Genomic DNA, 27,702 nt, shown 5'->3' on the forward strand with positions numbered 1-27,702 from the left:
ATCACCCTAATTGTTTCTAATATTAATCGGACAAGTGCTCCACAGTAGTGTAGATTCGCCAAAAGTCCATTTTATCATACATCTGGTGGTTTGATTTGCGCTGGTTCTAAAATTACCAAACGCATTGAGAAGTCTACATTTGTAACATATCATATAATTATAATTATTTTTATTATATCTTTGATCGCATTTGCGGTCTCTCAGATTTCGGGGAAATCTTCCAACATGACATCGGCGAGCAGGAGCGTCTCTGATTGGTCGGTCAGTGTCAGGAAGTGGTGAGCTGACAGCTCTCTTGTAAAGTATAAGATGGTGTAACGTTATTTTCCAATGAATTAACGGCGATGCTCTGACCCCGCGGCAGCTTGCTGCGCTCCACATTGGCGTCTTCCCCAGTAACGTTGTGGGTTAAAGGTAACGGCAAAAACGAATAATATCACGCTTTGTCCTAAACACGAACAACTGCTAGCTTTGCTTGCTAACTAGCTCATAACTACTAGTTAGCTCACTGTAAATATTCCACCAATCACCTGTCACCGGCTTAACAGACGGGGGAGGTTTTACTTTAACTAACGTTTAATATTTAGCCTAGACGTTTTAAAAATGCATCATCTAAAGATAAAAGCTAGCTTTGTTAAGTGCTAGCTTCGGCTACTTATTACCGGCTTGACGATTAAGTGCAAGTTTACAGCTAGCGCTAGTTGTTTATCTAGATGGTGGCCAACAGCAGGCTTGCATGCTGTCACTTTATAACGTTAAACTTACACATTTAAGTTTGGTTTCTCAGTTGTCTATTGCTGTTAGGGTCAAACCAAACTATTCGTGTCAGTTACTTTTTGTTTTCCTTTTTTGTTTTTTTTTTCAGTGGAATTTGGAATTTCAGTGTTTCCTCTCCATGCTAATAAAAGAGGATAAAGGCTGTTTATATGTGCAACTAAGTTTGCCGATTGTTTGCCTGTTCACAGTTGACTTGAGCCTCATGAGTTATTGATGTGTCCGATTAGTTTACTTGCAGCCTTGCTGTGTGAGATGGACGGTGGAGAGGAGGTTCGAGTTGAAACTACCCCATACTGCTGCCCCACCTGTGATGGAGGTGAGGTCACTGGCCACAGCCGGGTTCGTCGCAACAGGAAGACCCGCAGCCTGAGCACTTCAGCAGCCAGTAGCTCTTTAGAGTATAGGTACGTGTGAAATAAAGTCCCATACACGAACCGTGATTTCCTAAGGAGGCGACAAACCTGTTATAAGGTTCAGAGTTAAAATGTATTTGATAACTACAAGCTACTGTTTGAATCCTGTTCTACAAAATACTTCTGACTATGTGTATTGTAGTCAAACCAATGTGAAATGTCAAAATAGTGTCTGTCAGTATCACATAATGTGTTGCATTAAGGGTTGAAATAGTATCCCATTACCATTCACTTGATAAAACCCGAATCACGAGTAGCAATTAAGAGACCTGACACTGACGCAACACACAGTAACATGACAAGTCATTGCTATGTGGTTTTTAGGAAAAGTGGTTGTTTTTCTCGAGATTGCTTTAGTAACAGCATTGTGACATGCGCTGACATTTGGGAAATATGTAGTGAAGAAAGCCATCACGGAAGTCCCTTGCAAAAAACAGAACATTTTACACTTGAAATGTTGGTTCACTGTAGGTGTTGCAAGGGCTTCGTTAGTATGTTTAGCAGCAGTGGTGATGTTTCTTACAAGCAGAAGTGAAAAGGTTGGTGCATATCTTATCATCTTCTGAAATCACCAATCAGTTCTGCCCCATTACTGATGAGGAAATTAACTGAGACAGTTAAAAGTTTTATTTGCTTGTTTATTTATTTATTGTTTTGGCCCTGTTTTGTCAGTGACACTTCTTCTTGTGACATTTGATAGGAAAGTTATGTAAACACACAACTGTTTAATAATTTGCTAGTGCTAATTTATAATTATAGGGCCGTGAGTCACCAAAAGCTAACATGAGGGGAGTGGGATCTCTTGGCTGAAAGGTGCCTAGCATCAGAATGGAAGTTTAATTAAGAGCCTGCTGAGGCATCACCTCAGCTCACTTTTGGTGTCATCACGAAAGTGACACGAAAACAAAGTACCACTATCACTACCCACAACTTTTGCCCAGTGGAAAACCAAAAAAGATGTCACCACCCCCCCTTACATCTTTTGCACTGATGTAGATTTGTGTCCGCTTCATTCACTCTCAGTTGTTGCCTTTGCTGTCACTGCAGTAGTCCTGGTCAGGTCTACATCAAACATGCTGATCACATCAGATTCATACAAATATATTTTAGTTTAATCTGACCAAAGACTTTCCATGTTTAATCATGCACGTTTGTGTCATTTTTGTGAATGCTAAATACTTTTTGGATGAATCCATACAGTTTATGGTTGTTTATCACTATGAGCAACGCTTGGTAAATCACAATTATTCATTTTCTTCAGTGTTTCCATGACCCTTTTGCTTTATTCACCATAAACAAACAGCAGATGGTGAATTTACAGAATCAGACTGTTAAGAGGATTTGTTGGCCAAGTGATGTGACACGGCTTAAAGGCTATAGCAGTTATAGGCAGCCGTTTTATTTTGCTCCAGACCTCAGTGTCACTGACCTTTCTCCCCAGTACAATTGCATTGTTTTAACTAAGACCTGTACAGACAGTGGGTTAATAGAGTTTTCCACAGTCGAGGAATCATCCTCATCCGTGGTCTTGAGTTCTACAGATGAGATTAAGATACTTTTTTATGTGCATGTTGATGGTTATTAAACTAAAAACTAATTATTTACTGATAAAATATTTGGATAGTTTTTCACATATTTCACAATGCATTATTACCATTTGCCTACAATGTTTAATGCAATCTATGGTATGATGTTATGTAATACATTAGATAAACTGTTTGTTTGTCAAAATTTGCCAAATGACAAAAAGGTGGTACAGTATTAAGTGAAATTATGATCTCCTCTGATGATGAATCTCTGTACACATGTTTCACTTCTCTATTTTTCTTCTTAAAAACTGAAAAATCCAATCAGAATTTAATTCACTAGACATCTCACATAAAGGTTCATTAAAAGGTAATACTAAATACAAAGGATGTACAAAATTAGGTGTTCTTAAGCTTTTAATCTTTAAGTGCTTGGAGTTTCCATGATGATCATTAACATATGCTCTGTAGGACTACCTTTCTACTTTTTACGATCAACTGCAACAGAAACAAAATAAGACTTCTTCTTTTTTACTGTTTAAAACAGCTTTCACTTTAAAGATTTGCATACTTGCTTGACTGGCTCTGAAGTTTACAATTTCAATGTTTATCTGTTACTTTCAGAAGAACTCAGTCACTTCATGGACCAAGCCCTGTGACTACATTTGGCCCAAAGGCATGCATGCTGCAGAATCCACACGCAGTAATGTAAGTGGCAGAGACAACATATATGTATATATGTACATTTTCATTGTTTTGTTTTTTTATGTAATAGTCTTGACTAAATGTGCAGATTTTCATATTTTTGTCAGTTAAGTGCGCTACTACACAGGAAAGCCACGATTTTTAATAACGTTACATCTAACCCAGAGCCACAGACATACTAAAGTGACAACAGCGAAGGGTTAAAAAACAGTGGGTCCCGTCCTTCATGTAACTTCGAAAAGTTCCAAGAGGTTGATTGAGATCCATTGTTTGCTCTTGAGAATAGCAGGATTTACCAGTGACTATTTGTGTGGACTTGTACAGCTTTGCGACCAATATCCAATATTCTTTTTATGGTAAAGTTTTTAAAATCACAGCGGATTTCAGTTTCACTCCTGCTACAGTCCTTCTAGATCCACAATCAAAGGCTTTACGAAAGGTTGTCCCTTCAAGGGTTGCTACAGATTTTGGCATGCGTTTTACGTCCCATTTTTTATACGGGCGCGGTACCTTCACCCCAGGACCAGTTGCCCTTGAAGGCAGGGTGGGGCCACACCTGATATCCTCTAATGTATCATTACAGTTAGAAAAACTTTACTGTATGACATCACAAACTTACAAATTAAATGTTTATTTTGTTGCTTTAAGAGAAATATTGAAAACTATGATTTGTTTTATGACTGAACATTGTTAATTGCATAACATATTTTAAGCAACATACAGTATTTAGCTGCCTATATATTTAGAAATTTACTTTAGTGCAGTGCCCCTTTTGTGTTTTTACCAGTTTTTAATCAGTATTTAGACTTGAAATAAATACCAAAACTGATTTTATTTAGGTTTATGTTAACCTGTTCAAATATACTGTATGATGTCCACTAAATTTGAGCATCTGTGCATAGAAAAGCCAACAATTCCTACTACTCATATGATTTGCATTTAAGGACCCTCCAAGCTGAAGTTTGTATTTATTCTTAAAGTCACTACTGTGGAGTATTGAGCCAAAACAATAACTTTCATATTTCTTAACTTTCAGACTGACTTCTGTTGTTGGGTAGAGAAAAGTTCCAGCTGTGTGACTTGTTTGCAACATTTACACTGTTTAGACTGCTCTTTGGGACTTTCTCGATTTGACACCTCCTTACGTCTGCAAACACCCCTTACTTTCATAGCTGACTGATGCATAAATTAATCAAGTTCCCTTTTCTTTTAGCCATCATCCAAAACCTAAAAAACATTTATTTCTGAATGCTCAGTTTTATTATTTTTATTATAGTATTTTAACAAACTAATCCAGCTTTCTATAGATCAACCTGTGAGATGATGGGAGAACCTCCAGCTAAAAAGATACAGCCTCAGGCTAGGTTTACTTTGTCAGACAAAAACATTTGTCTGACAACGTATCACATAATAAAAAAATAAATTGTCATCTTTGAAAAGCTGCAGTTTGGAATGTTTGCATAAACAGGGACTTTTAGTGACTGGTTCATTCTTGTAGCTCAGATATAAAGTAATCAGTACAACAGCCCTGTCACGTATACACCACTTTCATAAAGCTCCAAACATTCAGGTTTTGTTGAGGCTGTGTGACATATGTTAGATTTGTAAACCAGTTGATGCAATTCCATGCATTATAATCTGATTTCATGATATAATGCAATCCAAACTGTCTTCAAATTACAACAGGATTTTATCAGCACCTTTCTGACACATTATCAGCAAAGGCCGTACACCTCACAGTGGTTTGTAAGTATTTAATTACTTAAGTGCAGTTGCATTGTTATAGATAAGAGCTCATGTTACTGTAATGTGTCCACCTGCTGAAACGGATCTACCCAATTAATCAGTAAGAATTGATGTTTTCCTCTAAAAGACTAGTTTTGTTGTTGACCTTTTGACTCCTGTACTATAAGGGAGCACGGTTTGCTCCCTTAGGTGCAGTAATTGAAAGATTAGCGTCCTCAAAGCCACTACAAAGTTTAAAAGTAGCAAAACCGGGCTGTAGGTTAGCCTTTGTCACTTTCAGGAAAATCTAGTTCCACAAAGATATACAGTGCTGTTGCTCGACTACAGGTATTATCGTCGGCATTGTGCTTCAGTGTATTCAAACAACAAATGCTCTCATGGCAGAGTGAATGATTTAATACTCATCACACTGATGCCATAAACACACCCTGAAACAAAATACATGTTTTAAATCCAGTCATGTTAGTACAGTATCCGCCACTTTTTTTAAAAAAATGGTTCTATTCATAAACACAGTCTGTCAACTGTTGTCAAGTAAAGAGGTACCAGACTCTACAGAGAGAAAACATTTAGCAACATAGTTTTGTAAGTCACCGAATGTACTCAGAACAGTATGAATCCAGGTTTTACTCAGTGTTCTTACTTTGTCACCAGACCATTTTGGCAATTAAAGATTATTAACTAAAGCCTATTATTATTATTGTTGTTATTGTTAAGAACAACACAATAATAATTGTGTTGTTCTAGTTATTGTAAAAAAGGAGTGTCTGAGGACCAATGCATTTGTGAAAAAAATTATCACAGTTTCACTTTGTTAAAGAAAATCTCTGCTATTGACTTCACAAATTAATTACTGTAAAACGCTTTTCTAGGAGTCATCTGATTTGTGTTAAAATTCTACATTCATTCACATTCATAAACTGTGCCTAATTTATTACAATCACTGTGATGAGATATTTGGAAGCACAAAGAAGGAAAAGGAAGTTCCTCTGTTGCCATAACATATACTTACATCATTTAACCAAGCAGCCCTATTAATATATTACATCATGGACTTCCCCCTCCTGCAGGTCAGCAGGTCACATGGTCATTTCTTGAAAGTGGGTCATTACAATAAATGGAAACTGGAAGATCACAATCTTAAACAATAGAATGATTGTGGACAAATATCTATTCAGCCTCTTATACCTGTCATTACTGCTGAAATACTAGTTTTAGCCGCATATTGTATTTCACTGGTTCACACCTTTCTGATAAGGACAGCCCTTCCCCAAGAAGGGCTGAGCAGAGCAGAGTGGGCGGGAGCTGAAATGAAGTCAACTTAAGATGAGGGAGAGCTTTAACTCGGCAGCAGAAGGCACCAGAAAGGTTTAGCGTTAAGTCCTCAGTGGTACAAATATAGCCACAGCTCGAGGGGTTGTTAGCTGTTGCAGGAGCCCAACCACAGAGCATTTAGAGACTCTCAGCCTCGCTCAGCCTCTCAGACGGCCGGCAGCTCACTCACAACAAGTGAACTGACTCAAACGCTCCAGCTGCTCGACAATGTGTAGCATTCGAGGAAGTTGTTGATGGCAGTGATGAGTTGTTTTGTCAGAGCGGGCCAGCTGGACAGAGTCCTGTTCTCCTGCTGAGTCAGCATCTCTGTTACATGTGTACAGCCATGAAGTTCAACCAGTGCATACTGCAGGACACACCTGGGGACCGCAACAAAGTGTGGAAATGGTGAGAGGAATTTCTGTCATGTTGTCTGTCTACTCTCACTTGGCAAAGTGTGTCTGAACTGATAGGTGAAAGATTAACTGATTGGCAGTGCATGGATTTCTGCCAACCAGATGAGCAGAGAGCTTCACTGCAGTGAGCAGATGGTAATATTTAACTGACACGAGGTCAGAGTTGTATTTGAGAGTTGTGGAGAAAGTAGAGAAATATCCATTCCTCCTCCTTTTTTTCTTTCTTTTTTTTTTAAAAGAGAAATGTATTTTATTGTGAGTGTGCAGAGGAGGGCTGATGCGATATCAAGGTTAGTCGTACCGTATCAAGTGGCATTGCTAGAAATGGCAGCATTTGCGTGTTATCACAGACTGTTGTAACAACATGGCCCTGTGCTTTGGATAGAGCAGGGTTGTTGAATTAAGAGGTAGGTCAGGGGTGTACATGCTTTGAGGTGGTCAGAGGAGAAACTGTTGGTGAATAGATCACAGCTTGCGACCGCTTCATATGCTAATGAAGTTTTGCTTTGTGTCCTGTATTTGTAATTGAAACCTGGACCTTGTAGTTTCAGGTGTGTGTGTGTGTGTGTGTGTGTTTGTGTGTGAATCAGGTTGAAATTTTCCCTAAAATAATTTTCCTCTTTACTACTTTCCCTTCAATTGTTACAAGTTACAATGCCACAATAACCTTCAACACAGCATAATAGTTTACTTTTATGCTTTACATGTCAGTTTTAAGGCTTTGGTTTAGGTTTGATTGCATCATATTGTTTGATGTTTGTTACAATCTTTGAGTGGACAAAGAAATAGGAACAATGTGTGTCATAATGACCCTATTTATGTTCTTCGCTTTGTATATATTTGTCACAGTTTTCAGCATCATAAATTTACGACCTCAGCAGGGGATTTTGGAGATTCTCCAATGTTTGATGATAGAGGTTCTGCACGCATGCCTTTAAAATCTTTTGTTGTTTTTTTTTTTCTTGCCCACAAGACTTTTGATTTGTAATTTCCATATAAAGGTCTAGTAAAACAAACTTCTCATTAGAATTGAATTACTTCTCAATTTGTATTTAGAAATAAAAAGAAAAAAATCCACATATTGAAATATATCAAATGAAACTTTGTTACTAATGTTGAGGTAGGATAGTGGCAGAGTGGTTGGCACTCTTGTCTTCCTGGGTTTCACCGCCGGACCGGACAGGGCCTTTCTGTGTGGAGTTTGCAGGTTCTCCCCATGTTTGCATATGTTTCCTTCAGGTGCTCCAGTTTCCCCTACCGCTAAAAACGTGTGTTAGGGACCATGTCAGGTTGGCCTGTAGTGTGGAAGTGCACTCAGTCGCAGCGGCTCAGGACTAACCCTCCATCTGACCATGTGATGCAATTTCATTGTAGACCTTCTATGTATAATGATAAAAAAAGCACTTTACCGTTTTATAAAGTCTTTAGATGCAATTTAAACTTCTCTGCATCTCTTCTCTGCACCATCATGAACAGAGTGCAGCTCATTGATGCACTTTCTGTAACTTGTACAGTGATGTGGTTGCAACCTGGAAAAGCCTGGGTGAGTGTATACCGGATGGCGTGTAGGCATGGCGGGGTGTCTTGTTAGCATTGCAGCCCGTCATGCCTGTATCATTCATGGCAAGCATATGCCCCCCCCCCCCCCAAAAAAAAATATCAATTGACATGACATGAATGGATTATTGACTGTCTGTAGTTCATTGGGTCTCACAGTGTGGGGTGAGTGTCAGTCAGTGACTCGCATTACTGGAGAGAATAAAATCAGTTTGTCACACCAGTTGATATGGGATTCATGTGATCAAGATTTATTTTAGCAGAAATAACATGTTACATACAATATGGACATATTTGTGACAGATGAGGAACGACAACTACTTATCAGTACGTTCAACAAAACTTGCATTCAGTGTCAGCGAATCATGAGAGCTGTTCTTTGTTGTTTGTGTGTACAACCTCTGCTATTTATGGCAAAGTTTAACAAGCATTTTTATTCATACAAGAGTCACTGTTGCGAAGGTGTAAGGGAACCTGCACTGCTTGCTCTGTTCCTGATTTTTTTTAATACTAATCATTTAGGAAAAATAATCTGTCAATAGCAGATTATGATCTTCTTCTTCCAGGCTGGGGGAAGTTAGGAATGTAAGAGCATGGTTCAACACCCCTGCAGTTATAAATGCACACGCTTTCATATCATTGGATGTATGACTCCCCTCAATTTACTGTATATCTACTACTGTATATCACTAATTGTCAAATTGAATTATTAATTTATAATTTCTCATCAAATTACATGGAATTAAACTGTTGTTGACGCAAATCATGGATCACCTCTTTATCCTCTTAATTAGTTTGGATGACACCCACTGATTGATGGACATTCACTGATTAATAGTAAGGAACTGACGTCCACTCATTAAGCAAGTTTAAACTACAGGGCATGAAACTGCCATTCTCCACGCATGATTATCATAATGTGATACTAATGCTAATTCACAAGCTTGGTAAAGCAGAGAAGATGGCTGTGAGATACAATAAGAGGGTTTGAGTAACCGTGCTTGAACTGTGCTTTGACATTAACTTTTTATTTGTATTCAATTTGATGTGAACCATCAGATATTTTAATTGAATGGAGCAATGAGAGTTTTTTTTTCACACTATCAACACAGTATTTTGAAATTCACATCTTGTATTTCAAGCTGTAATTATATCACACAAATAAATCACTCTATAAGAAGTAATCGCAGTACAATCGGTAACACTAACATTGTCTGTATGACAGAGACATATCTGAGTAAGATTTAAACCCAGTGACAATATAGTATATATTTTTAACTATTAACTGTTTTCCATGGTTTGGATTCATTTGATTGGGGGGTTAAAATTATCATGCATTCTTTTAGTTTATAATACTAAATAATTCTTATACTAGTACTTAGTTCATGGGTTTTACTCTGAGAACCTTTGTCTTTACTCAACAGATGTGTCCTATAGCTTCTAATCCCACAATATTGCTGGTTGACAGAGCTTTTGCCCTTTAAACCACCACTTGGAAAAGTCTTTCCAGGGTTTAGCTCAGTGCCATGGCAATGAGCTTATAAAAGATATGTAGATGTATTTTTTTTTTTATCTTGTGAATCCTTGACGAGGTACAGTTGATTTCTGTTTTAACCCTCCTGAAGTGAAAGTTGTGTTTGTGTGTTCAGGCACATTCAGGACCCCGCCAGCCAGAGACTGACATGGAACAAGCCACCAAAAAGTGTCCTTGTCATCAAGAAGATCAGAGACGCCAGTCTACTTCAGCCTTTCAAAGAGCTCTGCATATTCCTCACAGAGGTGTGTGCATGTTTTCACTGTCGCCACTCAGACATAATGAAACCAAACTTCAAATGACTTCATCCTCTGAACATTTTCTCATGCACATGCATTATTTCATGTACACAGCACAGTGGTAAATCTATGAAAATAATTGTTTAACTCACTGGCCACTCCATTAGGTACCCATGACCTTTGTGCTTTCAGAACTGCCTTAAATCGTCATGTCCTAGATTCTCAACAACGTGCTGGAAAAGTTCCTTAGACATTTTGGAACATATTGACATGATAGCATCATGCAGTTGCTGCTGATTTGTCAACATTACATCCATGATGCAAATCTCCCGTTCCACCACATCCCAAGCGTGATCTATTGGATTGAGATCTGGTGACTGTGGAGGTCATTTGACTACAGTGAACTCATTGTCATTCGCAGGAAACCAGTTCGAGATGATTTTAGCTTCGTGACATGGAGCATTATACTGCTTGAAATAGCCATCAGAAGATGAGCACACTGTGGTCATAAAGGGATGGACTTGGTCAGTAACCGTATTCAGGTTGGCTGTGGCATTTAAATGATGCTTCGTTGATCCTGAGGGGCCAAAGTGTGTCATGAAATGATCCCTTACACCATTACACAACGTCCAGCTGTCTGAACCAGTGATACAAAGCAGGATGGATCTAAGCATATTTTTTGTTTGTTGCTTGTTTAGGCCAAATTTGGACCGTACCATCCGAATGTTGCTGCAGAAATCGAGACTCCTCAGAAAAAGCAACGTCTTTCCATTCTTCTGTTGTCCAATTTTGATGAGCCTTTGCAAATTGTAGCCTAAGTTTCCTGTTCTTAGCTTACAGGAGTGGCCCCCTGTGTGGTCTTCTGCTTATGTAGCTCATCTCTGTCAAAGTTTGACGTGTTGTGCATTCAGAGATGCTCCTCTGCAGACCTCTGTTGGAACAACTGGTTATTTGACTTACTTATTTGAGTCTACATGCTTAAATGCATTGAGTTTCTACCATGTGACTGGCTGATTAGAGATTTGCTTTAACAAGCAGTTGAACCGTTGTACCTAATAAAGTGGCCATTGAATGTATATTTTCTGAGTAAATGTTTGAGTAAAAAAACTTCCATGCGTTTTCTTTTTGTGTTGCTCTAGGTGAAAAACATGATTGTTTACGTGGAAAAGAAAATTCTTGAGGACCCAGCAATTTCAGGAGATGAAAACTTTGGGGCCATTACCAAGAAATTCTGTTCTTTCACAGAAGGTATGAAAACTGGTCAGACTGTGGACAGTATATTGCAAAAAATGGGGTTTTTTATAAGATGTTGAAATGGTTTCTCAGATCTTGATGACCTCTCCAATCGAGTGGACTTCATCATCTGTCTTGGAGGAGATGGGACTTTGCTGTATGCATCTTCTCTTTTCCAGGTAATTAGCAGTTGCCACTTAAAAAGCCGTGCGTGCGTCCGTGCATGTACCGGTGTGATGTAATCCTCATTTTCTTTTGTTGCTTCCAGGAGAGCGTTCCACCAGTAATGGCCTTTCACCTGGGGTCCCTGGGCTTCTTGACACCTTTCAAGTTTGATACTTACCAGTCTCAGGTCAACCAAATCATTGAAGGTAGTAAATGTTCTCTAACCTGTTTGTCAGCATCTGTCTTCTCTCACATTAGCACTCGTGGTCTCCTGGAAAGCATGCTGTATGTTCCGCTCCTGTTTTAATTCAGTGTTATACGTAGGTAATGCTGCCATCGTCCTCCGAAGTCGCTTGAAAGTTCGGGTGCTTAAGGAGAACTGGGAGAAGAAAGCCAGAGTGGATGAGAAAGGCATTATCCTGACTAACAGGGACGTCGAAAGTAGCCGCAAAGCTGTGCAATATCAGGTAATGTCTGCATGTAAAGTCAGTGCTTTAGTATCTGTTTGTTTCCACCATGCTTTTCCTTGATTGATTTGCTCATCACCTCATACCGGGTGATTTTTAACCCAGCTCTGGTAGATAATTAGAGCTGGTTCTCCTAGCACTTTAGCAAATACTTTGCTAAATGACTGAAGGCCTGGGGGCCAGAAACAGAAATCATAACAACAGTAAATAAATCCATAACTATTCGCTGTATAAATGCATGACTTATTTGCTGCATATACTGTGGCAGTGAGAAATCAGCTGAAAAAGACCCCTAGGCAGGTGTCTCTACTCTGTAAATAGGTCGATATCAAAACAGTTCACCCTTGTGATGTCATCATAATTACTCCCCTTACTTCACCCTAAAGCACTTAAGCTTCAACCTGCAGTCCAAGAACCGCATGAGCTAAAAATGTCATGTTTTCAGTCGTATCCGAGTGCAGCCTAAAGCAAAAATTGTATAATATAGTAATGTAGACACAGGACTTTGAAGCAATCTAAAAATCACAAAGTTAACGTGAATGTTTATGTGTATTAGGTACTCAACGAGGTAGTGGTGGATAGAGGACCCTCCTCCTATCTCTCCAATGTCGACCTTTTCTTGGATGGACACCTCATTACCACAGTGCAGGGAGACGGTGAGTGGGCAGATAATCTGTCAGGGAAAAAGTAAATGTATGGACGTGCTCTGCCGTGTGTTATTAGGGCTGCCAAGCATGTACTTTCCCTTCCAAGACTGGGTGATATTTAATAATAAAATCTCTCTGACAGCCCCAACAAAACAGAAAAGTTTAGTCAGGAAAGTAAGCAAATGGGTGTTGATGAGGTTTTTTTTCTTCTGTTTCTGCCACAGCGTTTCTTTTTTTATTCATGGATTCTTTGTAATGTAAAACAAAACGCTGTTTCCTGCAGCATGTTTTTTTTTGCCTGTCATTTTGTACCTCCTCTAAACACTGACCCCTGACTGAAATGAAGTTGAGTTTGTCCAGACTTGGACAGTCTCCCGCTGTGTGTTACATGTGTCTGGAGCTGATCCTTCAGACACTGTCCAGAGTTGATTAAAACTATAGGCTTAAGACTAGTTTTTTACCTTTGGTACTATATTTAGAACCAATACTATTTTTACTTAAGTCAGGTTTTAAATGCAGGGTATTTCTACACTGTGGACTAGTTGTTTTTACTTGATTAAATGATCTGAGTGCTTCACCACTAAAACTTTACAAGCTGAATTTTCACCTGGAACTTCGGCCATAAATGATTAACCAACAAATTAGTCAGTATTGTTATTACTATGTATTTACTCCTCCTGTTGTTGTTGTTGTTGTTGTTTGTTTTGTTTTCTGTTTTTTTAAACCTGCAACTAATTGTTACTGTGAGGATAAAATTCGTGAAAATAGGAGTTGGGTTTTTGTTCCATATAATTCTGTATTAAAAGGTTTAAAATCATTTGACAATGCTTTCATTGTGAATGATTGTGATAAAACTGGTGACTGTCAACTTTGTGATGTACTTGGTGGGACATTGTGCCTTAATATCATTATGTGGCTTATATCCCTCAGGTTTGATCGTATCTACACCGACAGGCAGTACAGCGTACGCAGTGGCAGCGGGAGCTTCCATGATCCATCCCAACGTCCCAGCTATTATGATCACCCCCATCTGTCCACACTCGCTCTCCTTCAGACCCATTGTTGTTCCTGCCGGAGTGGAGCTGAAGGTGAACTGACTGTCTTTCAAGAAAGTGATTTGTTTGACAGTTATTTTCTTGCTAAATATCTTGTCCCACGTGTATAGATTCCACGTGTAAGTATGGATTATTTTTAATTTCAGAAAATGTTTTTGAGTTGAGAATGTGTAAATCTTATTTGTACCTTTTATTATTGAGCATTGAGGACAAAGGACATGTTTTCTTGTCAACTGTGTTGTTTGAGTAACAGTCCACATTGTTGCTTGTCATTTTTTTAAGATTATGCTGTCACGAGAAGCGAGAAACACAGCCTGGGTGTCGTTTGATGGAAGAAAGAGACAAGAGATCTGCCATGGAGACAGGTTAGTCCACATACTGAGCTGATCACCACACCTGAGCCACACACACCGAGCAAGAAACGCTAAAATAGTAAAGATGAAGAACAATGAATACAGTCAAACAAAGCCATTAGACTTAGTAATGGATAGTAGGTGTAATTCCCCCAGCAGCTGCCTCAACACTAACAGGCTTTGTTACTTAACCTTATCAACTTGTGTAATGGGTTTGAGGCCAAGGGTGTGCTAGATCCAGCCTCTTCCTTTATGTAACTCTTCCACAGATAATCTCCGGCTCTTCCTTGAAATGAGCTGCTTTTGATTTGTTATCTAATTACCAAAGTTTGCTCAAGAAGAAGGCTGGGTTTCTGTTGCTGATGTCAACACCTCCTCTTTTGTTCCTATGATTGCAAATACCTGGTCTTTTCTTTCGTCATTCGGCCCACAGGCATGGCGACACAGACTTTTCATGCTTTTTTTGTTGTGGTTGTTTTCCCATCCTTTTCAGTATTACCATCACTACTTCCTGCTTCCCTGTTCCCTCCATCTGTTTCCGTGATCCGGTCAATGATTGGTTTGAGAGCCTGGCCCAATGTTTACACTGGAACGTGAGGAAGAAGCAGAACTACCTCAGCTCAGAGGACGAAGAGTTCTGAGACCATTTATATGATCTCTGAGGTCTTCTTCAAGGACTCCAGGACCTCACAGTCTTGGTTTTAGCTCAGCCGTGCTCTTTGCTGTCTTTAATGGATTAAAGGTCTCACCAAATTCAATTCAAATAAGTCTGCCATAATAACGTTACCCTTCATACCGGTGAATGTCTAAAGTAATTAAAGTAAAATGGAATTTCAAATAAATAAAATACATCTACTATTGAATGCAGTAATAACTTATAACGAGTTGTTGAAACTCAATTATTCTAAAATGATGAGAGGTTGGAGGCAGGTGATCGGCTAAACGTGAGGGAACTGATCACAACTCTGTCTTAAAAATTGAAAATTGGAAATAATTCTAAATAATCACTGGGGAAAATGGTAGCATTAAATAACACTAACTTATAAAAAAGTTTCTATAATGAAACAAAAATTAAGTAAAAGTGAATTAAATGATACATTTATTTTTTCACTATTATTTTTAAACTGCGTAAAACCTAATGTTTTGCTCCTCAGAACACCGGGGTTACAAATAACTTACCCACGTGTGCATATTCGAAGTTTTTTAACCAAGTAAAATTCCCCTCAGTGACATGTTCCAATGTCTAAGCATGTTAAAATGGTGGACCTTTGAATGGAGTTTGGCCCCGCTATTTGTCCAGGATTGTCAAATGCAAGGCTTTGGATGATCTTGGACTAAAACATACAAGGTCAATTGTGGATGACAGTTATTGCAATACTCTTGATGGGTGTTATCAGGGTTGTTCAAGCACTTTTTAATCTTTCACAATTCAAGATTATCATGGCAGGGACACATCCTTAAAAACAACGAAAGCTAGAGGTGAAGGCCAAGTATGGAAAACTCTACAAATCTAATATTTGCCACTGAATGACAGTTGAGCCTTAGGTTCATCTTGGTTGGAATCAGATTTATAATCATTGGTAATAGTGTCCCAACTGTACAGACTGTGCCTTAAACACTGGTATCATTAATGTTTGAAAATGGTATTTTTTCAAGTTTACATCACGGTAATATCTTTTAATTCAACACTTGCACAAATCTGTGATTTGTACATTTCCATTGTAACCACATGTTGATCCTTGTCTGCAGAATGGACGCTTGACTATTTGAATTATGTAGTATGTTACATAGTATCTGTCCTGCAGTCATGTAGTGAATGCATTTCCTATATTCATTCCAGGCCACAGACCACAGTTCAAATGTGGTCAGTTTCTTTTTAGTGTCTGTTTTTATTTTAAATGTCATTTAAGCCATAGCTGAGTGTAGCTTTTATAGACTAGTGTCTGTGGTCTGTGTGTTGAGGGAGTGAATTATTACAGATTTTGGTGAATCTCTTATCAGTTTCCTACCAGTCTGGCACTGCTCAGCCTTTGCTGAATACTTAAGTGGCCTATCTTATGTATCTATTCAGATATGTCTACATGTTATTATGTACATTGGCTCAACAAATTGTGTCAGGGTGAAAAGATGAACAGTTGTGTCACCTGTCTCGAGGACCAACATGCTCTACAAGGCAAATCATTCCTATAAATCTGATTATGTATATACACACAATGCTTGAAGATGTATTTTGTAAAGTCCTTGTCTACTACCAGTTTACAATGTATCAGTGCTGAAAATAAATCTCTTTGGTATTTTTTTTTTTTTTTTTTTTTTACATTAATAACCTCTTCAGTTGTTTAATTTGTTTTGTTAAAGGATGTGTTTAAATTGTTGTGATTGTCAAACCCCAAAATTTCAACAGTTTGTATTAGGAACACAGTGAAGTACATAATAAGCAGAGCCAACTTTAATCTTTTAATCTTCTGCTCAGATGAAGATCTTTAATTCATGTGTCATATTGAGAACTGATGTTTTAAATGTTGTTCTCCTCTCTTCAGTCCCAGTAAACCCAAGCACTACAAAAAACCCAGGCTTTAACGTCATTGCTATGAATCCCTGTCAACTCTTCTGTCAAAGTGCTTTTCCACTTTTGTAACTCAGCCTCTAACTCGTGATTTTTCTATTGGTAGGTTTGTTAATCTTTTTAAAATAAATTCTGCTATTTTTTTCCAGAGCACTTTAATAAACAGAATGTTTAACCAGGACGTGCGTGTCCTCCTGTTTGATCAGTGTGCTTCATGCCTGAAAAGACCTGTTTGCTACATAATACAAGAATGTGGTTGATGTCATTCGGTTTGTTAGCAGGAAGCATTCAAATGAGGAAAAGCGGGAAAAAAGCAAACAGTTTATCTAGATTTAATTCTGTTCTCTTGCACAGTGATGTCATGAAACTGAATTTATATTGTTTTAGTGACAAACCAAAATAAGTCATTTGATTTTTATATTTATTTAAGAACCTTGAATGGTAAAAAACACTTAAGTGCAGTAAGGTCCAGCAGAGCTTAGTAAAAAAAAAAAATCATTACAAATATTTCAGTAGAATTTTTGCCTAAAGGCAACATCTAAACTATGCAGATCACATTACACCGATGTTGGACATCTGACTTAAATGCAAACTAAACAGATTAATATTTGAATGATATTTACAGGAAGGAATGTTTTACAGGAATCTTTTAAGATAAAACTATTTTTTAATACTGGCCACTGCCTACACAGAGCCAATTCATTTAGACATCATAATGTACACTGGCCACTTCGGTAGGTACATCTGTACACTCTCATGCAAACCAATACAGCAGCTCTGCCATGAATTCTAATTTTTTATCATTCGTCACACTGTCGGAAAGGTGACATTTCTACTATGTGTTTATAATTGAAGTCATAATATGTGGTGGAGTCGTATGGGGGTAGATTATATTAAGAGGTGGTTCTAAGGTTTTGGCCCATTATTTACAATGCATGAGGGGATGTACCTAATAAAGTGGCCAGTGTGTGTATATTATAGTAAACAAACACTAAAAAGCATCATGAATCCAAAGGCATTTCATACAAAAATGTTTACATGCAGTCTTGTTTTATATCCTGTAAACGCAGTAGTCAGACAGCTAAAAGAGGTGTTAACACAAATCTTTAAAGGAAACTGCACGTTAGGCAAAAGAATAATGGAAAAATGTAGGCTGACTGATCCTTTTGGCCGTGGGATGTTCAACAGTTTCTGAGGCTTCTTAATGTCAGGCCTTCAGCATGCAGCTGTGTCCTTGGCCCACGACCACCAGATGTTTTATCACTTGCTCGGCGCAAACACTGAAAAATAATACAAAGTTTAATGGCAACGTTTTGGTATTCTGCTGCTTTCCAGCCAACATAACTGCAGTCAAGGTCTATACAGTCAGGTTTATCAGAATAAGGGACGTGGTCAAGACAATACAAAAAGAGGAAGTAGCTCAGGATATTTAAAAATGTGCAAACATATACTGATTAGTTAATACTCCACAAATGTAATGTTTGCTTTGACTTCTGCTCAGACAAAGTTTTGAAGGACTGAAACCAACCAACCCCCCCCAAAAAAAAAAAAAAGAAGCAGTGATCTCGGACAGTGCACTTACTTCTCTCCCTCAGGCCTTGGCCGAAGCTGTGAACCAATCTAATGAGGCCCCAGATTAAAACCACTTTGATTATCAGTGAAATCACAGCTCCAGTGACACCAGCTGCCTCCAGGATGTACGTGCTGTCCTGAAACCATTTCTCTGCCACCTGTGATAAAAGCAAATTATTGTTTCCTGCAGGAATCCATTTCTGAATGTATCACAATTTGTACACTAACAATATACAAGCAATGTCATACACATCTTACAGAGACAAATACATTAATGAATTGTGCTTCAGCAAAGTATTTTAAAATGTCTCTACACTAACAGTTTATTAATTGTGTTTACAGTGGTGGAAATTACATTGAGTATTTCTGTAAAATGCTAATTCATACATCTACTCTTCTGCACTACAGAGCAAGATAAAATGAATCGGCTGCTCCTTTTAGTAAAATCTAGTTCAGTAGTTACAAGAATGAAGTTACATAAGTAACATGACAAGACTACATTTTTGCTTAACACAAAGAATGTAAACAAGAGCAAAGAGATAACCTGCCATTGTTCAGAGACCCAGTTGTTAGTTACTAAAAAGCTGATTGTTTTCAGCTGACTACTGTCTCCCTGTTCAAAGGTTGATCTAACTTCTGTAAAAATCAAAATTCAGCAATGAGCCACAACTGATGACACGCTCCTTTATTACCGTAAAACACATACACACTGTATTTTATGTTATTTATTCTACAAACACTGTCCAAATACTAAAAATACTCACTAGAACCTCAAATACAGCTGAAAATAGTCAGTCGCCAACAAATGCACTTGTTTGAGTAATGTTTGCTAAAAACTACAGAACCCAGATGCTGTAGGAAACCACTGAGCCTTTCATTTTTTACTCACTAGCGTGTAGCTGTGCCTCGAAGATTGAAGCCTTTTAATATAGAGTCACACATAAAAATCGTTCCACTTCATAAAGCACACTTTAAATGAGCGGTCACCTTACCGTGTAGATTAGATAAACAAAGAAGGCCACTTGAGGAAGGTTCTGCACCATGAAGACCCACACTAAGGCTTTGGCCTCTTTTAAAACCTGAAAAAAAAAAAAAAAAAACGCTGACTCAGAATTTTATTGTGTGCCGTTAACTGATGAAAATGCATCTTACATAATACATGTTTAATTGTCTGGTTTATTTTCTCATTGTGTAAATGGACTGTAGATGATGAGGTCTTACTGCCACAACGCCTACAGCTGCGGTCAGGCAGGCCCAGACCACTCCAACACCCAGGATGATGCCGTTGCGAGCAGACATGTCTGAGTCCGATGTCAGGATCAGGATACACAGACACAACTGAAACACATGTAATTAATGAAACCAATCAGCAGTTCCCCGGATAAACTTTCCCTCTCACATTGCCGACATTGTTTTTACTCTCTCCTTGATCCGAAAATGAAGGTATAACTTTAAATCACACACGTACCTGAGCCTGCAGGTCAAAGGTCACCATGGAGAAACACAGGTTAAGCAAAAAGTACTGCTCCTGCAGGCTTTCCAAGGCCCCCCCCACACGGAACGCCATCATGTTGGGCCTCTGGATTAGCAGCAAGGTGCAGACCACATGCACCACACCCAGACACATGATGCACACAAAACGAACCTGGCGACACAAATAGGGTTTTTACGTACAATGATTTTGTAAACATGTTGATGCTAACCAGATAAAAGATTTAACTAGATCAACAACTTTGTTATAAAAAAATAGATTCTTTAATTTAATTTCTTCAAAAGATCATGAAAAATCTATCAGTGCCTGGTGAAATATTTCTGTGTGGACAATGTCATGTGTGTTTTCCTGTATTACGTTTACTAAATAGGGTTATAAATCATAAACTAATCTTCACTGACATGTTGAACACTAAAACACGTTGGGGCTTGGTGTTGCTCCTCTGTGTTCCTCAGAAACACGGCTGCAACCATGTGGTGTTTTCTCCTTCATGTTTCTCACTATTTTACAGTTCATTTTTCCCCCGTTAACACATGTAGATGATTTAGCACCTGCCAACATTTACTAAAAGCCATTAAATATACAGTCTGAGGTACAACGATTAATTTCAATATTCAAGAAAAAGTATGAAAACTGCCTTGAGAGGAGTTTTTGGTGACTTGGCACCGTATAAATAAAGTTGAACTGAACAGAATAGAATTGAAAGTAAACTCACAAATACATGTGACTGAGACATATGACAACAGTGACATCAAGTGGTAAAAACGTGACTTCTTTAATAAAGTGATTACCACTACCATTACCAAATATTTACCACTTTTCTAAACTGCATTTACTATGTACACTTGCACCCACAGTAGTTTTCCATGAAACCCTCCAATATAAAAAGGATAGCGTGAGTAAAGGGCGACCTACCAGCAGCTCCCGCTTCCCCTTTGTCCCCAGCACAGAGAAGTTGACCACTGATCGAATTATGATGAGCAGCACAGTGAGGACAAACACCACCAGTTCCTGCCTGTTCTCCTGCAGCACACCGCGGATGATGTAGTAGATGCAGAACACTGAAGGACACAAGACCATACAAAGTTCTTTCTCTATATGACATATATCATTTCATAAGTGCAGTTTTGTGTCTGGATACTTTGCTTGTTTATATATAAATATATTTCCAAAAGCATACATTTAGTTTTTGGTTCAGTTATGTATTTTTTCCTATTTTCCATATGTCTCAATAAAGGTCTGATAATGCTGTGTTCACTCATATACTATTTACTATGGTTCTTAAACTGTATCCTGGAACTGCTCCACACGTCACTACTGATTACTTCTATGAATTACTCAGTGTAGAAAATATTAACAAAAGTGAAAATGCCTATTTATCAATTAAATCTTACTCAGATCACTGGAAACATTTTAAATAATTTATTAACTTGATTATTGGATTTCTAGCTGGGAAAGGCTCAAACCAGATGTGATTTTGACTCCTGTTGGTAATGTTCTGTATAGTTTGCATGGTGCTCGCTGTTTATCTGTAAAGTCTGAGCTACCTCAGTAGTTAAGGAAGAACCACCATTGTTTTGAGCTTTGCTTCTGAGCAGTATTTCTCAAAACTAGAATAAGGGATTAGGACTTGTATCATTCACAAAGCGAGTTCACCTTAGTCAGCCCTGTCTGCCCCCATTGAGCCCAACTCTTGATTCTGGATAACCAGTATCTTGGAGCTTGTCATCAACTGACTCTGTTATGAACATGTGCAGGTGAAAGTTGCTGATATCAAACGACACAATTACAACCAAAAGTGGAGGATTTCATCTGATATGAAATAAAATGGTGAGATTGCACCTAGAAGGACTATTGCTAGTTATTACTTAAGTGTTGTAGCCATTTACTGGTTTCGATCGGGTCCCGTGCAGTAATGGATTCAATAGTAACATACACAAATGTGTGATCATTCAGTGACATGCTGCAGACAAACATGGTGGACTGGCTGACACTTTCCAAAGTCAAGTGTGAGGCAAAACATACTGAAAAGTAACATTTTGCCTTGAAACAATAAGTTGGCTTATCAATGAACAAAAAAATCAATCTCAGTTTTTTTAAAAGCAAAAGAAATTTCTGTAAAAGGAAGCGTTCTGTTTTAATAAAACTAGGTTGATTAGTTATACGTGACACCAAACTCAATACCTGTAGGTTTTGGGCTGGTGATTTAACAAAACAGGACATTTTAAGATGCCACCTTGGGCTCAGGGAATAAGTAATGTGTGGTTTCTCTCATTTTCAGAGCTCCGTGCCCTGCTCTTCCCGACCACATGTCAAAGTGTCCCAGGGCAAGACACTGAACAACTAACAGCCCATCCCCAGTCATGCAGTGCCGGTCACAAGCCCAGAAGAAATTGGGGAGGGTTGCGTCAGGAAGGGCATACGGTGTAAAAGCTGTGCCAAATCAACACGCAGACTAATGATCTGCTGTGGTGGCCCTGAACTCACGGGATAAGCCAAAAGGACAAAGGAAGAGACACTGCTTGATATGGAAAATTATACAGCAGCAAATCCACTATGTAGTAGTAAATGAAAAAACAAAACAAAACAAAAAAACACTGAGAATAAATACAGACACTTAGGAAATTGCCAGGTCTTTGGTCATTTTTATTTGTAGAAAAAATGGCATCATGTGGAAGTTATTCACCAGTAACACCCCCTGCATGCCCCACGGGAGGATTTCGTCAGATCACCCACAGATTAAGGCTGGAATTAATCCACTCTATAACGGTCATCTACTCTATAGTTTGCATCATGTGATTACATCAGGAAACATTGGGCCATCAGTGTCAAAACCAACTTCCTGAAGTCACTGACAGTAAAGTGCCTTCTCTCTGCTGAAGGAGACATGGTACTCACATATTCCCACCAGCAGGATCAGAGAAACAGTAAGGTTGTCCTCATCAGATTCAGCTGTGCCCATGCCCTGCTTGTAGATGCTGGTCAGGGTGAGGCCGAGCAAAGCCAGCAGAGACACAATGGTGAAGCAGAAATAGAGCTTGACCAGACCAGACAGCTCTGACCAGGACTTTACCTGTAACAGGGAGGAGTTTTGGAGGTGTGAGTATGACCAAATGAGTGCACTACTTGGATATGTAAATGCACTAGTTCACAATTTACTTACTAGTTTACTAGTGAGAGCCACAAATGTGCACTACTTAACTAGTGAAGGCCTAAAAGCTCAATAGTTGATTAGTCGAAGCCTTTTAGACCTTACTAGCTAATTATTGAAGTCCAAAATGGTTACTAGTAGTACTAGTGAGGCCCAAAACATCCGCTAGATGATTCATTTAAACCTTTTTCACCGTACTATTAATACTAGTGAGGCTCAAAATGCTTTCTAATAGTACTAGTGAGGCCCAAGACATCCACTAGTCAAAGCGACTTTTGACCTTACCGGTTCGGTCAAAATGCTGACTAGTCGCACTAGTTGCAGAAAATGTGAAGGTGGCGAAGAAGTGTGGATTGAGGCATCCTATTGGCTGATTCAGTGACTAATTCACTAGCTCAAGCCTCTTCGGTCTTACACGTGATTCCTAGTTAACTAGTGAGAGTCAAATATTCCATTGATCACACTAGTTAGGATGTTTTTAATGTTACTATTTAATTACTGAGGCTAAAAATCTTTACTAGTAAACAAGTAAAAGTCAAAATACCTTCCAGCCACACTAGTTGAGGTGTTCATATCCTTCTAAGTTAACTAGTAAGACGCCTAATTCTGGTACTAGTCAACATTTGTGGCGCACTAGTTGACATGTCCATCAAATTACAAACATACTTAAAAAACACTGCACACTAGTAGATGTTTGCATGGAACTAGTTAACTAGTGAAGTCAGAGATTTCACTAATTAACATGTGCATTTGCAATACTGCACTAGTTAACTAGTTGTGCATAGATGTTGACTAGTGCACCCTAACCCTAGTTAACTAGTAACCATTTTGTTTTTTTTTAAATGATTTTGTTTCCCTCTACTTCCTTTGACTGTGCAAACAGTATAAACTTCAACATCATTTGGTTTCATTTGTTATGTGGTTGCTTTCATAGTGGAACAAAGACTGGAGGATCTTACCGGTCCACATGGCGTTGGGATCAGTTCCTGGTGTCTCGGCCTGAGGTTGGGCGACAGAAGGTCAGACCTCTCCTGTGACTGGTTGCCCAACAAAGGACTAGAAATTAAAAAAATAAAAAATAAAGGACAAAAAAGAAAATAGCTTTAACGAATGCATATGCATACTGTGGTACATACGGTAGTATACATATGTGGAAAAAATATTGGACTATGCAACATTAGAAGCACACGCCAATGTAATGTGCATCTAAACACACACACATTCAAGAATCTAAATATATTATATATCAGAATACAAAATACAAATGAGTAAAGGAGGAAGTAAAGGAATAGTCTATACATGGTCAGGAGCTACTAGCAGTCACAATGGTGAAAGGAGTTGCCTAACTCCCTCTGCAAGTTTAGCAGCCCCACTCCCAATATTCAAGTCGAAACTAGCCACTTCCTGTGAAAACACACCCACACTTCTGTATCTGGCAATCATGGCATCTACCCCATCAGTGTGTGTATGTGTGTGTGTGTGTGTGTGTGTGAGATTGTGAGTTCGAATGAGTGGAGGAGCAGTGTAATGTGCTTTGAGTACCAATAGGTAGAGAAGTGCAGACCATTTAAGTCTACTTTTGGCACTTTGTTTTCAATTATGTCTTTCTGACTTGATGCCTCACATGCTATGGTGTCAGTCAGCCACTGAATTTAATGGGGATCAGACTCTACTGGAGAGTGATCATGAAGTTTGTTATTGTGATTTTGTTACTGTGGTATAACACAACATCTCTTTGTGAAAAGGGAATATGAAGAATGAGGCAGAGGACAAATAATAATTCATGGAAATATAAATATAAATATTATACATATTATATATAAAACCTGCCCACCTCAGGGCAAGAAGAGGACAAAAACAGTGTTTACGCAAAGTTCTTTTCTTCATTTTATCATATTCTTATAGATACCCTCAACAAAGGGGATTCTACAAAAAAAAAAAAGGTTTTCAACTTTAAAGTCAAGTTGGAAAACTAGGAAAATGTTGACATGAACCTGCAGATCAGGTTTGGGAAGAAGGCAAAACAGACCCTACATGAATGTTAAAAAGCTTTAGGTTTTATGTGCAAATAGGGCCTTTCTGTTACCAGAAAAAAATCCCAAGGTCAGGAAAGATAAAAGTCAAAATCTACACAACAGCATGTGGATAAACCAGGGTCATTTTGAAAAAAAGTACAGTGGACGAATGACCTTAAAACTCAGCCCTTTTGGCCACAATTACAAACTCTGTGGCACAGGTTAAAGATATTTTATAACCGCAGGTATAAATGGGTAAAACATGAAGAACAGAAAAACTCTCAGCTGGCACCAGAAATGATAAACAAGCTGGGACACATGCCGAAGGGGAAGGTTCCCCAAGCTCAGACCCAGGGGGTGTGCAAAGCTTTGAAGATGCAAGAATATACGTTTACAGAATAAAACAGTGTAAGAACGTTAACAAACGTGAGCTCATTCATTTTTTTGTGCAACAAGTTTAAGTATTTGTTCAAAGTCTCAGCGTGTTACAGCCCTTTTCCTTAACCATCACGGGAAGTGTCAAATCTTGCAACACTATCCTGCAGGCAACAGCAACCGAAACACTGAACGGTTCATCGGAAGTCGTGGAATTCCCCAGTATTTCCACTGTTAGGGGAAAATAAATTAAGGACTTATCAGACTATGCCGTTCAGGAAAACCATGAGGTATAATTAAAAGGATGAATGGATGCTAAATATAACGGTCTTTGAATGTACTTAAGGCCATTCGTGCGCGTGTGTTTGTTTTGTAATTATTAATTTAGCTTTTTCACCATTTAATTAACTCACACTTGCGTCTTTTATCTACGTGTAACACGCAAAGCCCCCTCAGGTTTGGCCATCGACTGCAAACATACAGTTTATGTTCGCATCGTTGCCATATGTCCAAGAAAGCTCACACGTACTTTTAATACAAGATAGTCTGACAGTGATCCATTGCATTAAAGTAACGTGGTGTTTATGTTGTTGGGTGTGACGAGGAAAGCGGGGAAACATCTCCCAGGTCTCTGAACATGGTATGTCTTGACATTTTCTTACGACACAAACAACCAATTATCATAAAACACAATTTAAGCTGCAAACCTTATCTCGTCCATTTCCCGGTGGGCAGGAGTGTAGGAACCAGAGCTTACATTCTTGCGAGGCTTTTCTGTCTTGCTCTGTCCTCGCAGCTCCCGCTACCAGCTGACAAAACTTCAGTTTCACATTTTACAACACAAACAGGAACTGGAGTTCTTCTTCTACGGCCCGTTATGATTTGGCGGCTCGATAGCGCTGCTGCCCCCTGGAGGACAGGTGAGGAAGGTGGGCGTTCAGCCGGTAGGGCAATGTTCATTTAAGGATTTCCAAAAAAAACTCATTTTAACTTGTTAAAAATAACTGAGTCATTAATTTAATCATTATTGCATTTGGTTGCAACTGCACAGATCACTTTTGGTGTTAAGGAAACTAGTCGTGTATAGATGTTGACTAGTGCACCCTAACCCTAGTTAACTAGTAAGCATTTTGGGTTTTTTTAAATGATTTTGTTTCCCTCTACTTCCTTTGACTGTGCAAACAGTATAAACTTCAACATCATTTGGTTTCATTTGTTATGTGGTTGCTTTCATAGTGGAACAAAGACTGGAGGATCTTACTGGTCCACATGGCGTTGGGATCAGTTCCTGGTGTCTCGGCCTGAGGTTGGGCGACAGAAGGTCAGACCTCTCCTGTGACTGGTTGCCCAACAAAGGACTAAAAATAAAAAATAAAAAAAGGACAAAAAAGAAAATAGCTTTAACGAATGCATATGCATACTGTGGTACATACGGTAGTATACATATGTGGAAAAAATATTGGACTATGCAACATTAGAAGCACACGCCAATGTAATGTGCATCTAAACACACACACATTCAAGAATCTAAATAATGATCTAAATCTTACATTTCCTCCTGTGGAACCTCAGTACAATTTTCCTTTTTTAATGTTTGTATTAATGATTGTTTAAGCAAATTTTATATCCAAAGAGCCATAGCTCCAAACTTCAGCAAATGTTAGCCCTTAGGAGTGTGCCATAGTTTCTGAAAACGTTTGATTTTACCATAATGAACCACATTTAAAGATGTTTTCCTTTGAACCAATCATGTTATTTAATCATGCCAGCGTGATCATAGACTCCTGAGGGTTGAATTCACAATTATATATATATATATAGTATGATGAGATGGGCCCCATGGACATGGAAAAGCCCCACATTTCTCATCATTTATTACGAGAAACAACAGTTGAAAATTAAATTGTAATGCTATTTGTACTAAGTTTGCATGTCATTTTGGTCAGCATGTCTCTATATGGGCACTTTGTGTCCATTTTTGGTTGTATAATGTGTCTGTTTCTTGTTTTAATTGTCGGTTTTTAGTCCTTTTTCAACTGTGTTTTTTAGAGGCCCAGAGCCCACTGACCTTTTGATCCCCTGGGTTTACGCTCATTTGATAATCCACCCATGTTCCCAGCTTTACAGAATTTCTCTCAACTTATTTCAAAGGTAACGTTGCATTGTTTGTCTTTTCAAATAACAAACCACTCTAGGTTTAATACCAATACCAATAAGCACAGATTTATGTGAACATTTAATCCGATGTTTATAATTGCTAAACTATTTGTTCAGAAATGTAAGGGGGCCTGGTGGATCAATGGTAGAGCGTTGGGATAGGATGCAGAAGGCCGTGGGCTCGAATCCCATCCCACCAGATAAAAATGGCAGGGTTGCGACAGGAA

At 38.6% G+C, this 27,702-nt stretch overlaps 2 protein-coding genes across 5 annotated transcripts; one reads left to right on the forward strand and one right to left on the reverse strand.

Moving 5' to 3' along the window:
• The first annotated feature begins 253 nt into the window (after positions 1 to 253).
• nadka (NAD kinase a) lies at positions 254 to 16,894 on the forward strand. 4 transcript variants are annotated; one of them, XM_067525754.1, is made up of 12 exons: positions 254 to 414; positions 1,005 to 1,181; positions 3,341 to 3,424; positions 10,104 to 10,233; positions 11,367 to 11,475; positions 11,554 to 11,639; positions 11,729 to 11,831; positions 11,950 to 12,092; positions 12,649 to 12,748; positions 13,670 to 13,827; positions 14,077 to 14,159; positions 14,641 to 16,894. In XM_067525754.1, exons 2-12 carry the CDS (start codon positions 1,030 to 1,032, stop codon positions 14,786 to 14,788), a joined length of 1,296 nt encoding a protein of 431 aa, XP_067381855.1. In that variant the 5' UTR covers positions 254 to 414; positions 1,005 to 1,029; the 3' UTR covers positions 14,789 to 16,894. The 4 variants fall into 4 exon arrangements, with proteins under 4 accessions (XP_067381855.1, XP_067381856.1, XP_067381857.1 ...); XM_067525755.1 differs by having other exon boundaries at positions 3,344 to 3,424; XM_067525756.1 differs by lacking the exons at positions 254 to 414; positions 1,005 to 1,181; positions 3,341 to 3,424 and adding an exon at positions 6,504 to 6,889.
• LOC137139061 (uncharacterized) lies at positions 16,423 to 26,183 on the reverse strand. Its single transcript, XM_067525763.1, has 9 exons — positions 26,026 to 26,183; positions 23,888 to 23,984; positions 22,676 to 22,850; positions 20,693 to 20,838; positions 19,754 to 19,930; positions 19,507 to 19,623; positions 19,278 to 19,364; positions 18,296 to 18,443; positions 16,423 to 17,993 (listed from the first exon to the last, which is right to left on the reverse strand). Exons 1-9 carry the CDS (start codon positions 26,037 to 26,039, stop codon positions 17,974 to 17,976), a joined length of 981 nt encoding a protein of 326 aa, XP_067381864.1. The 5' UTR covers positions 26,040 to 26,183; the 3' UTR covers positions 16,423 to 17,973.
• Positions 26,184 to 27,702: the final 1,519 nt, after the last annotated feature.

This window comes from Channa argus, chromosome 13 (assembly GCF_033026475.1).
Source record: "Channa argus isolate prfri chromosome 13, Channa argus male v1.0, whole genome shotgun sequence".
Lineage (NCBI taxonomy): Eukaryota > Metazoa > Chordata > Actinopteri > Anabantiformes > Channidae > Channa > Channa argus.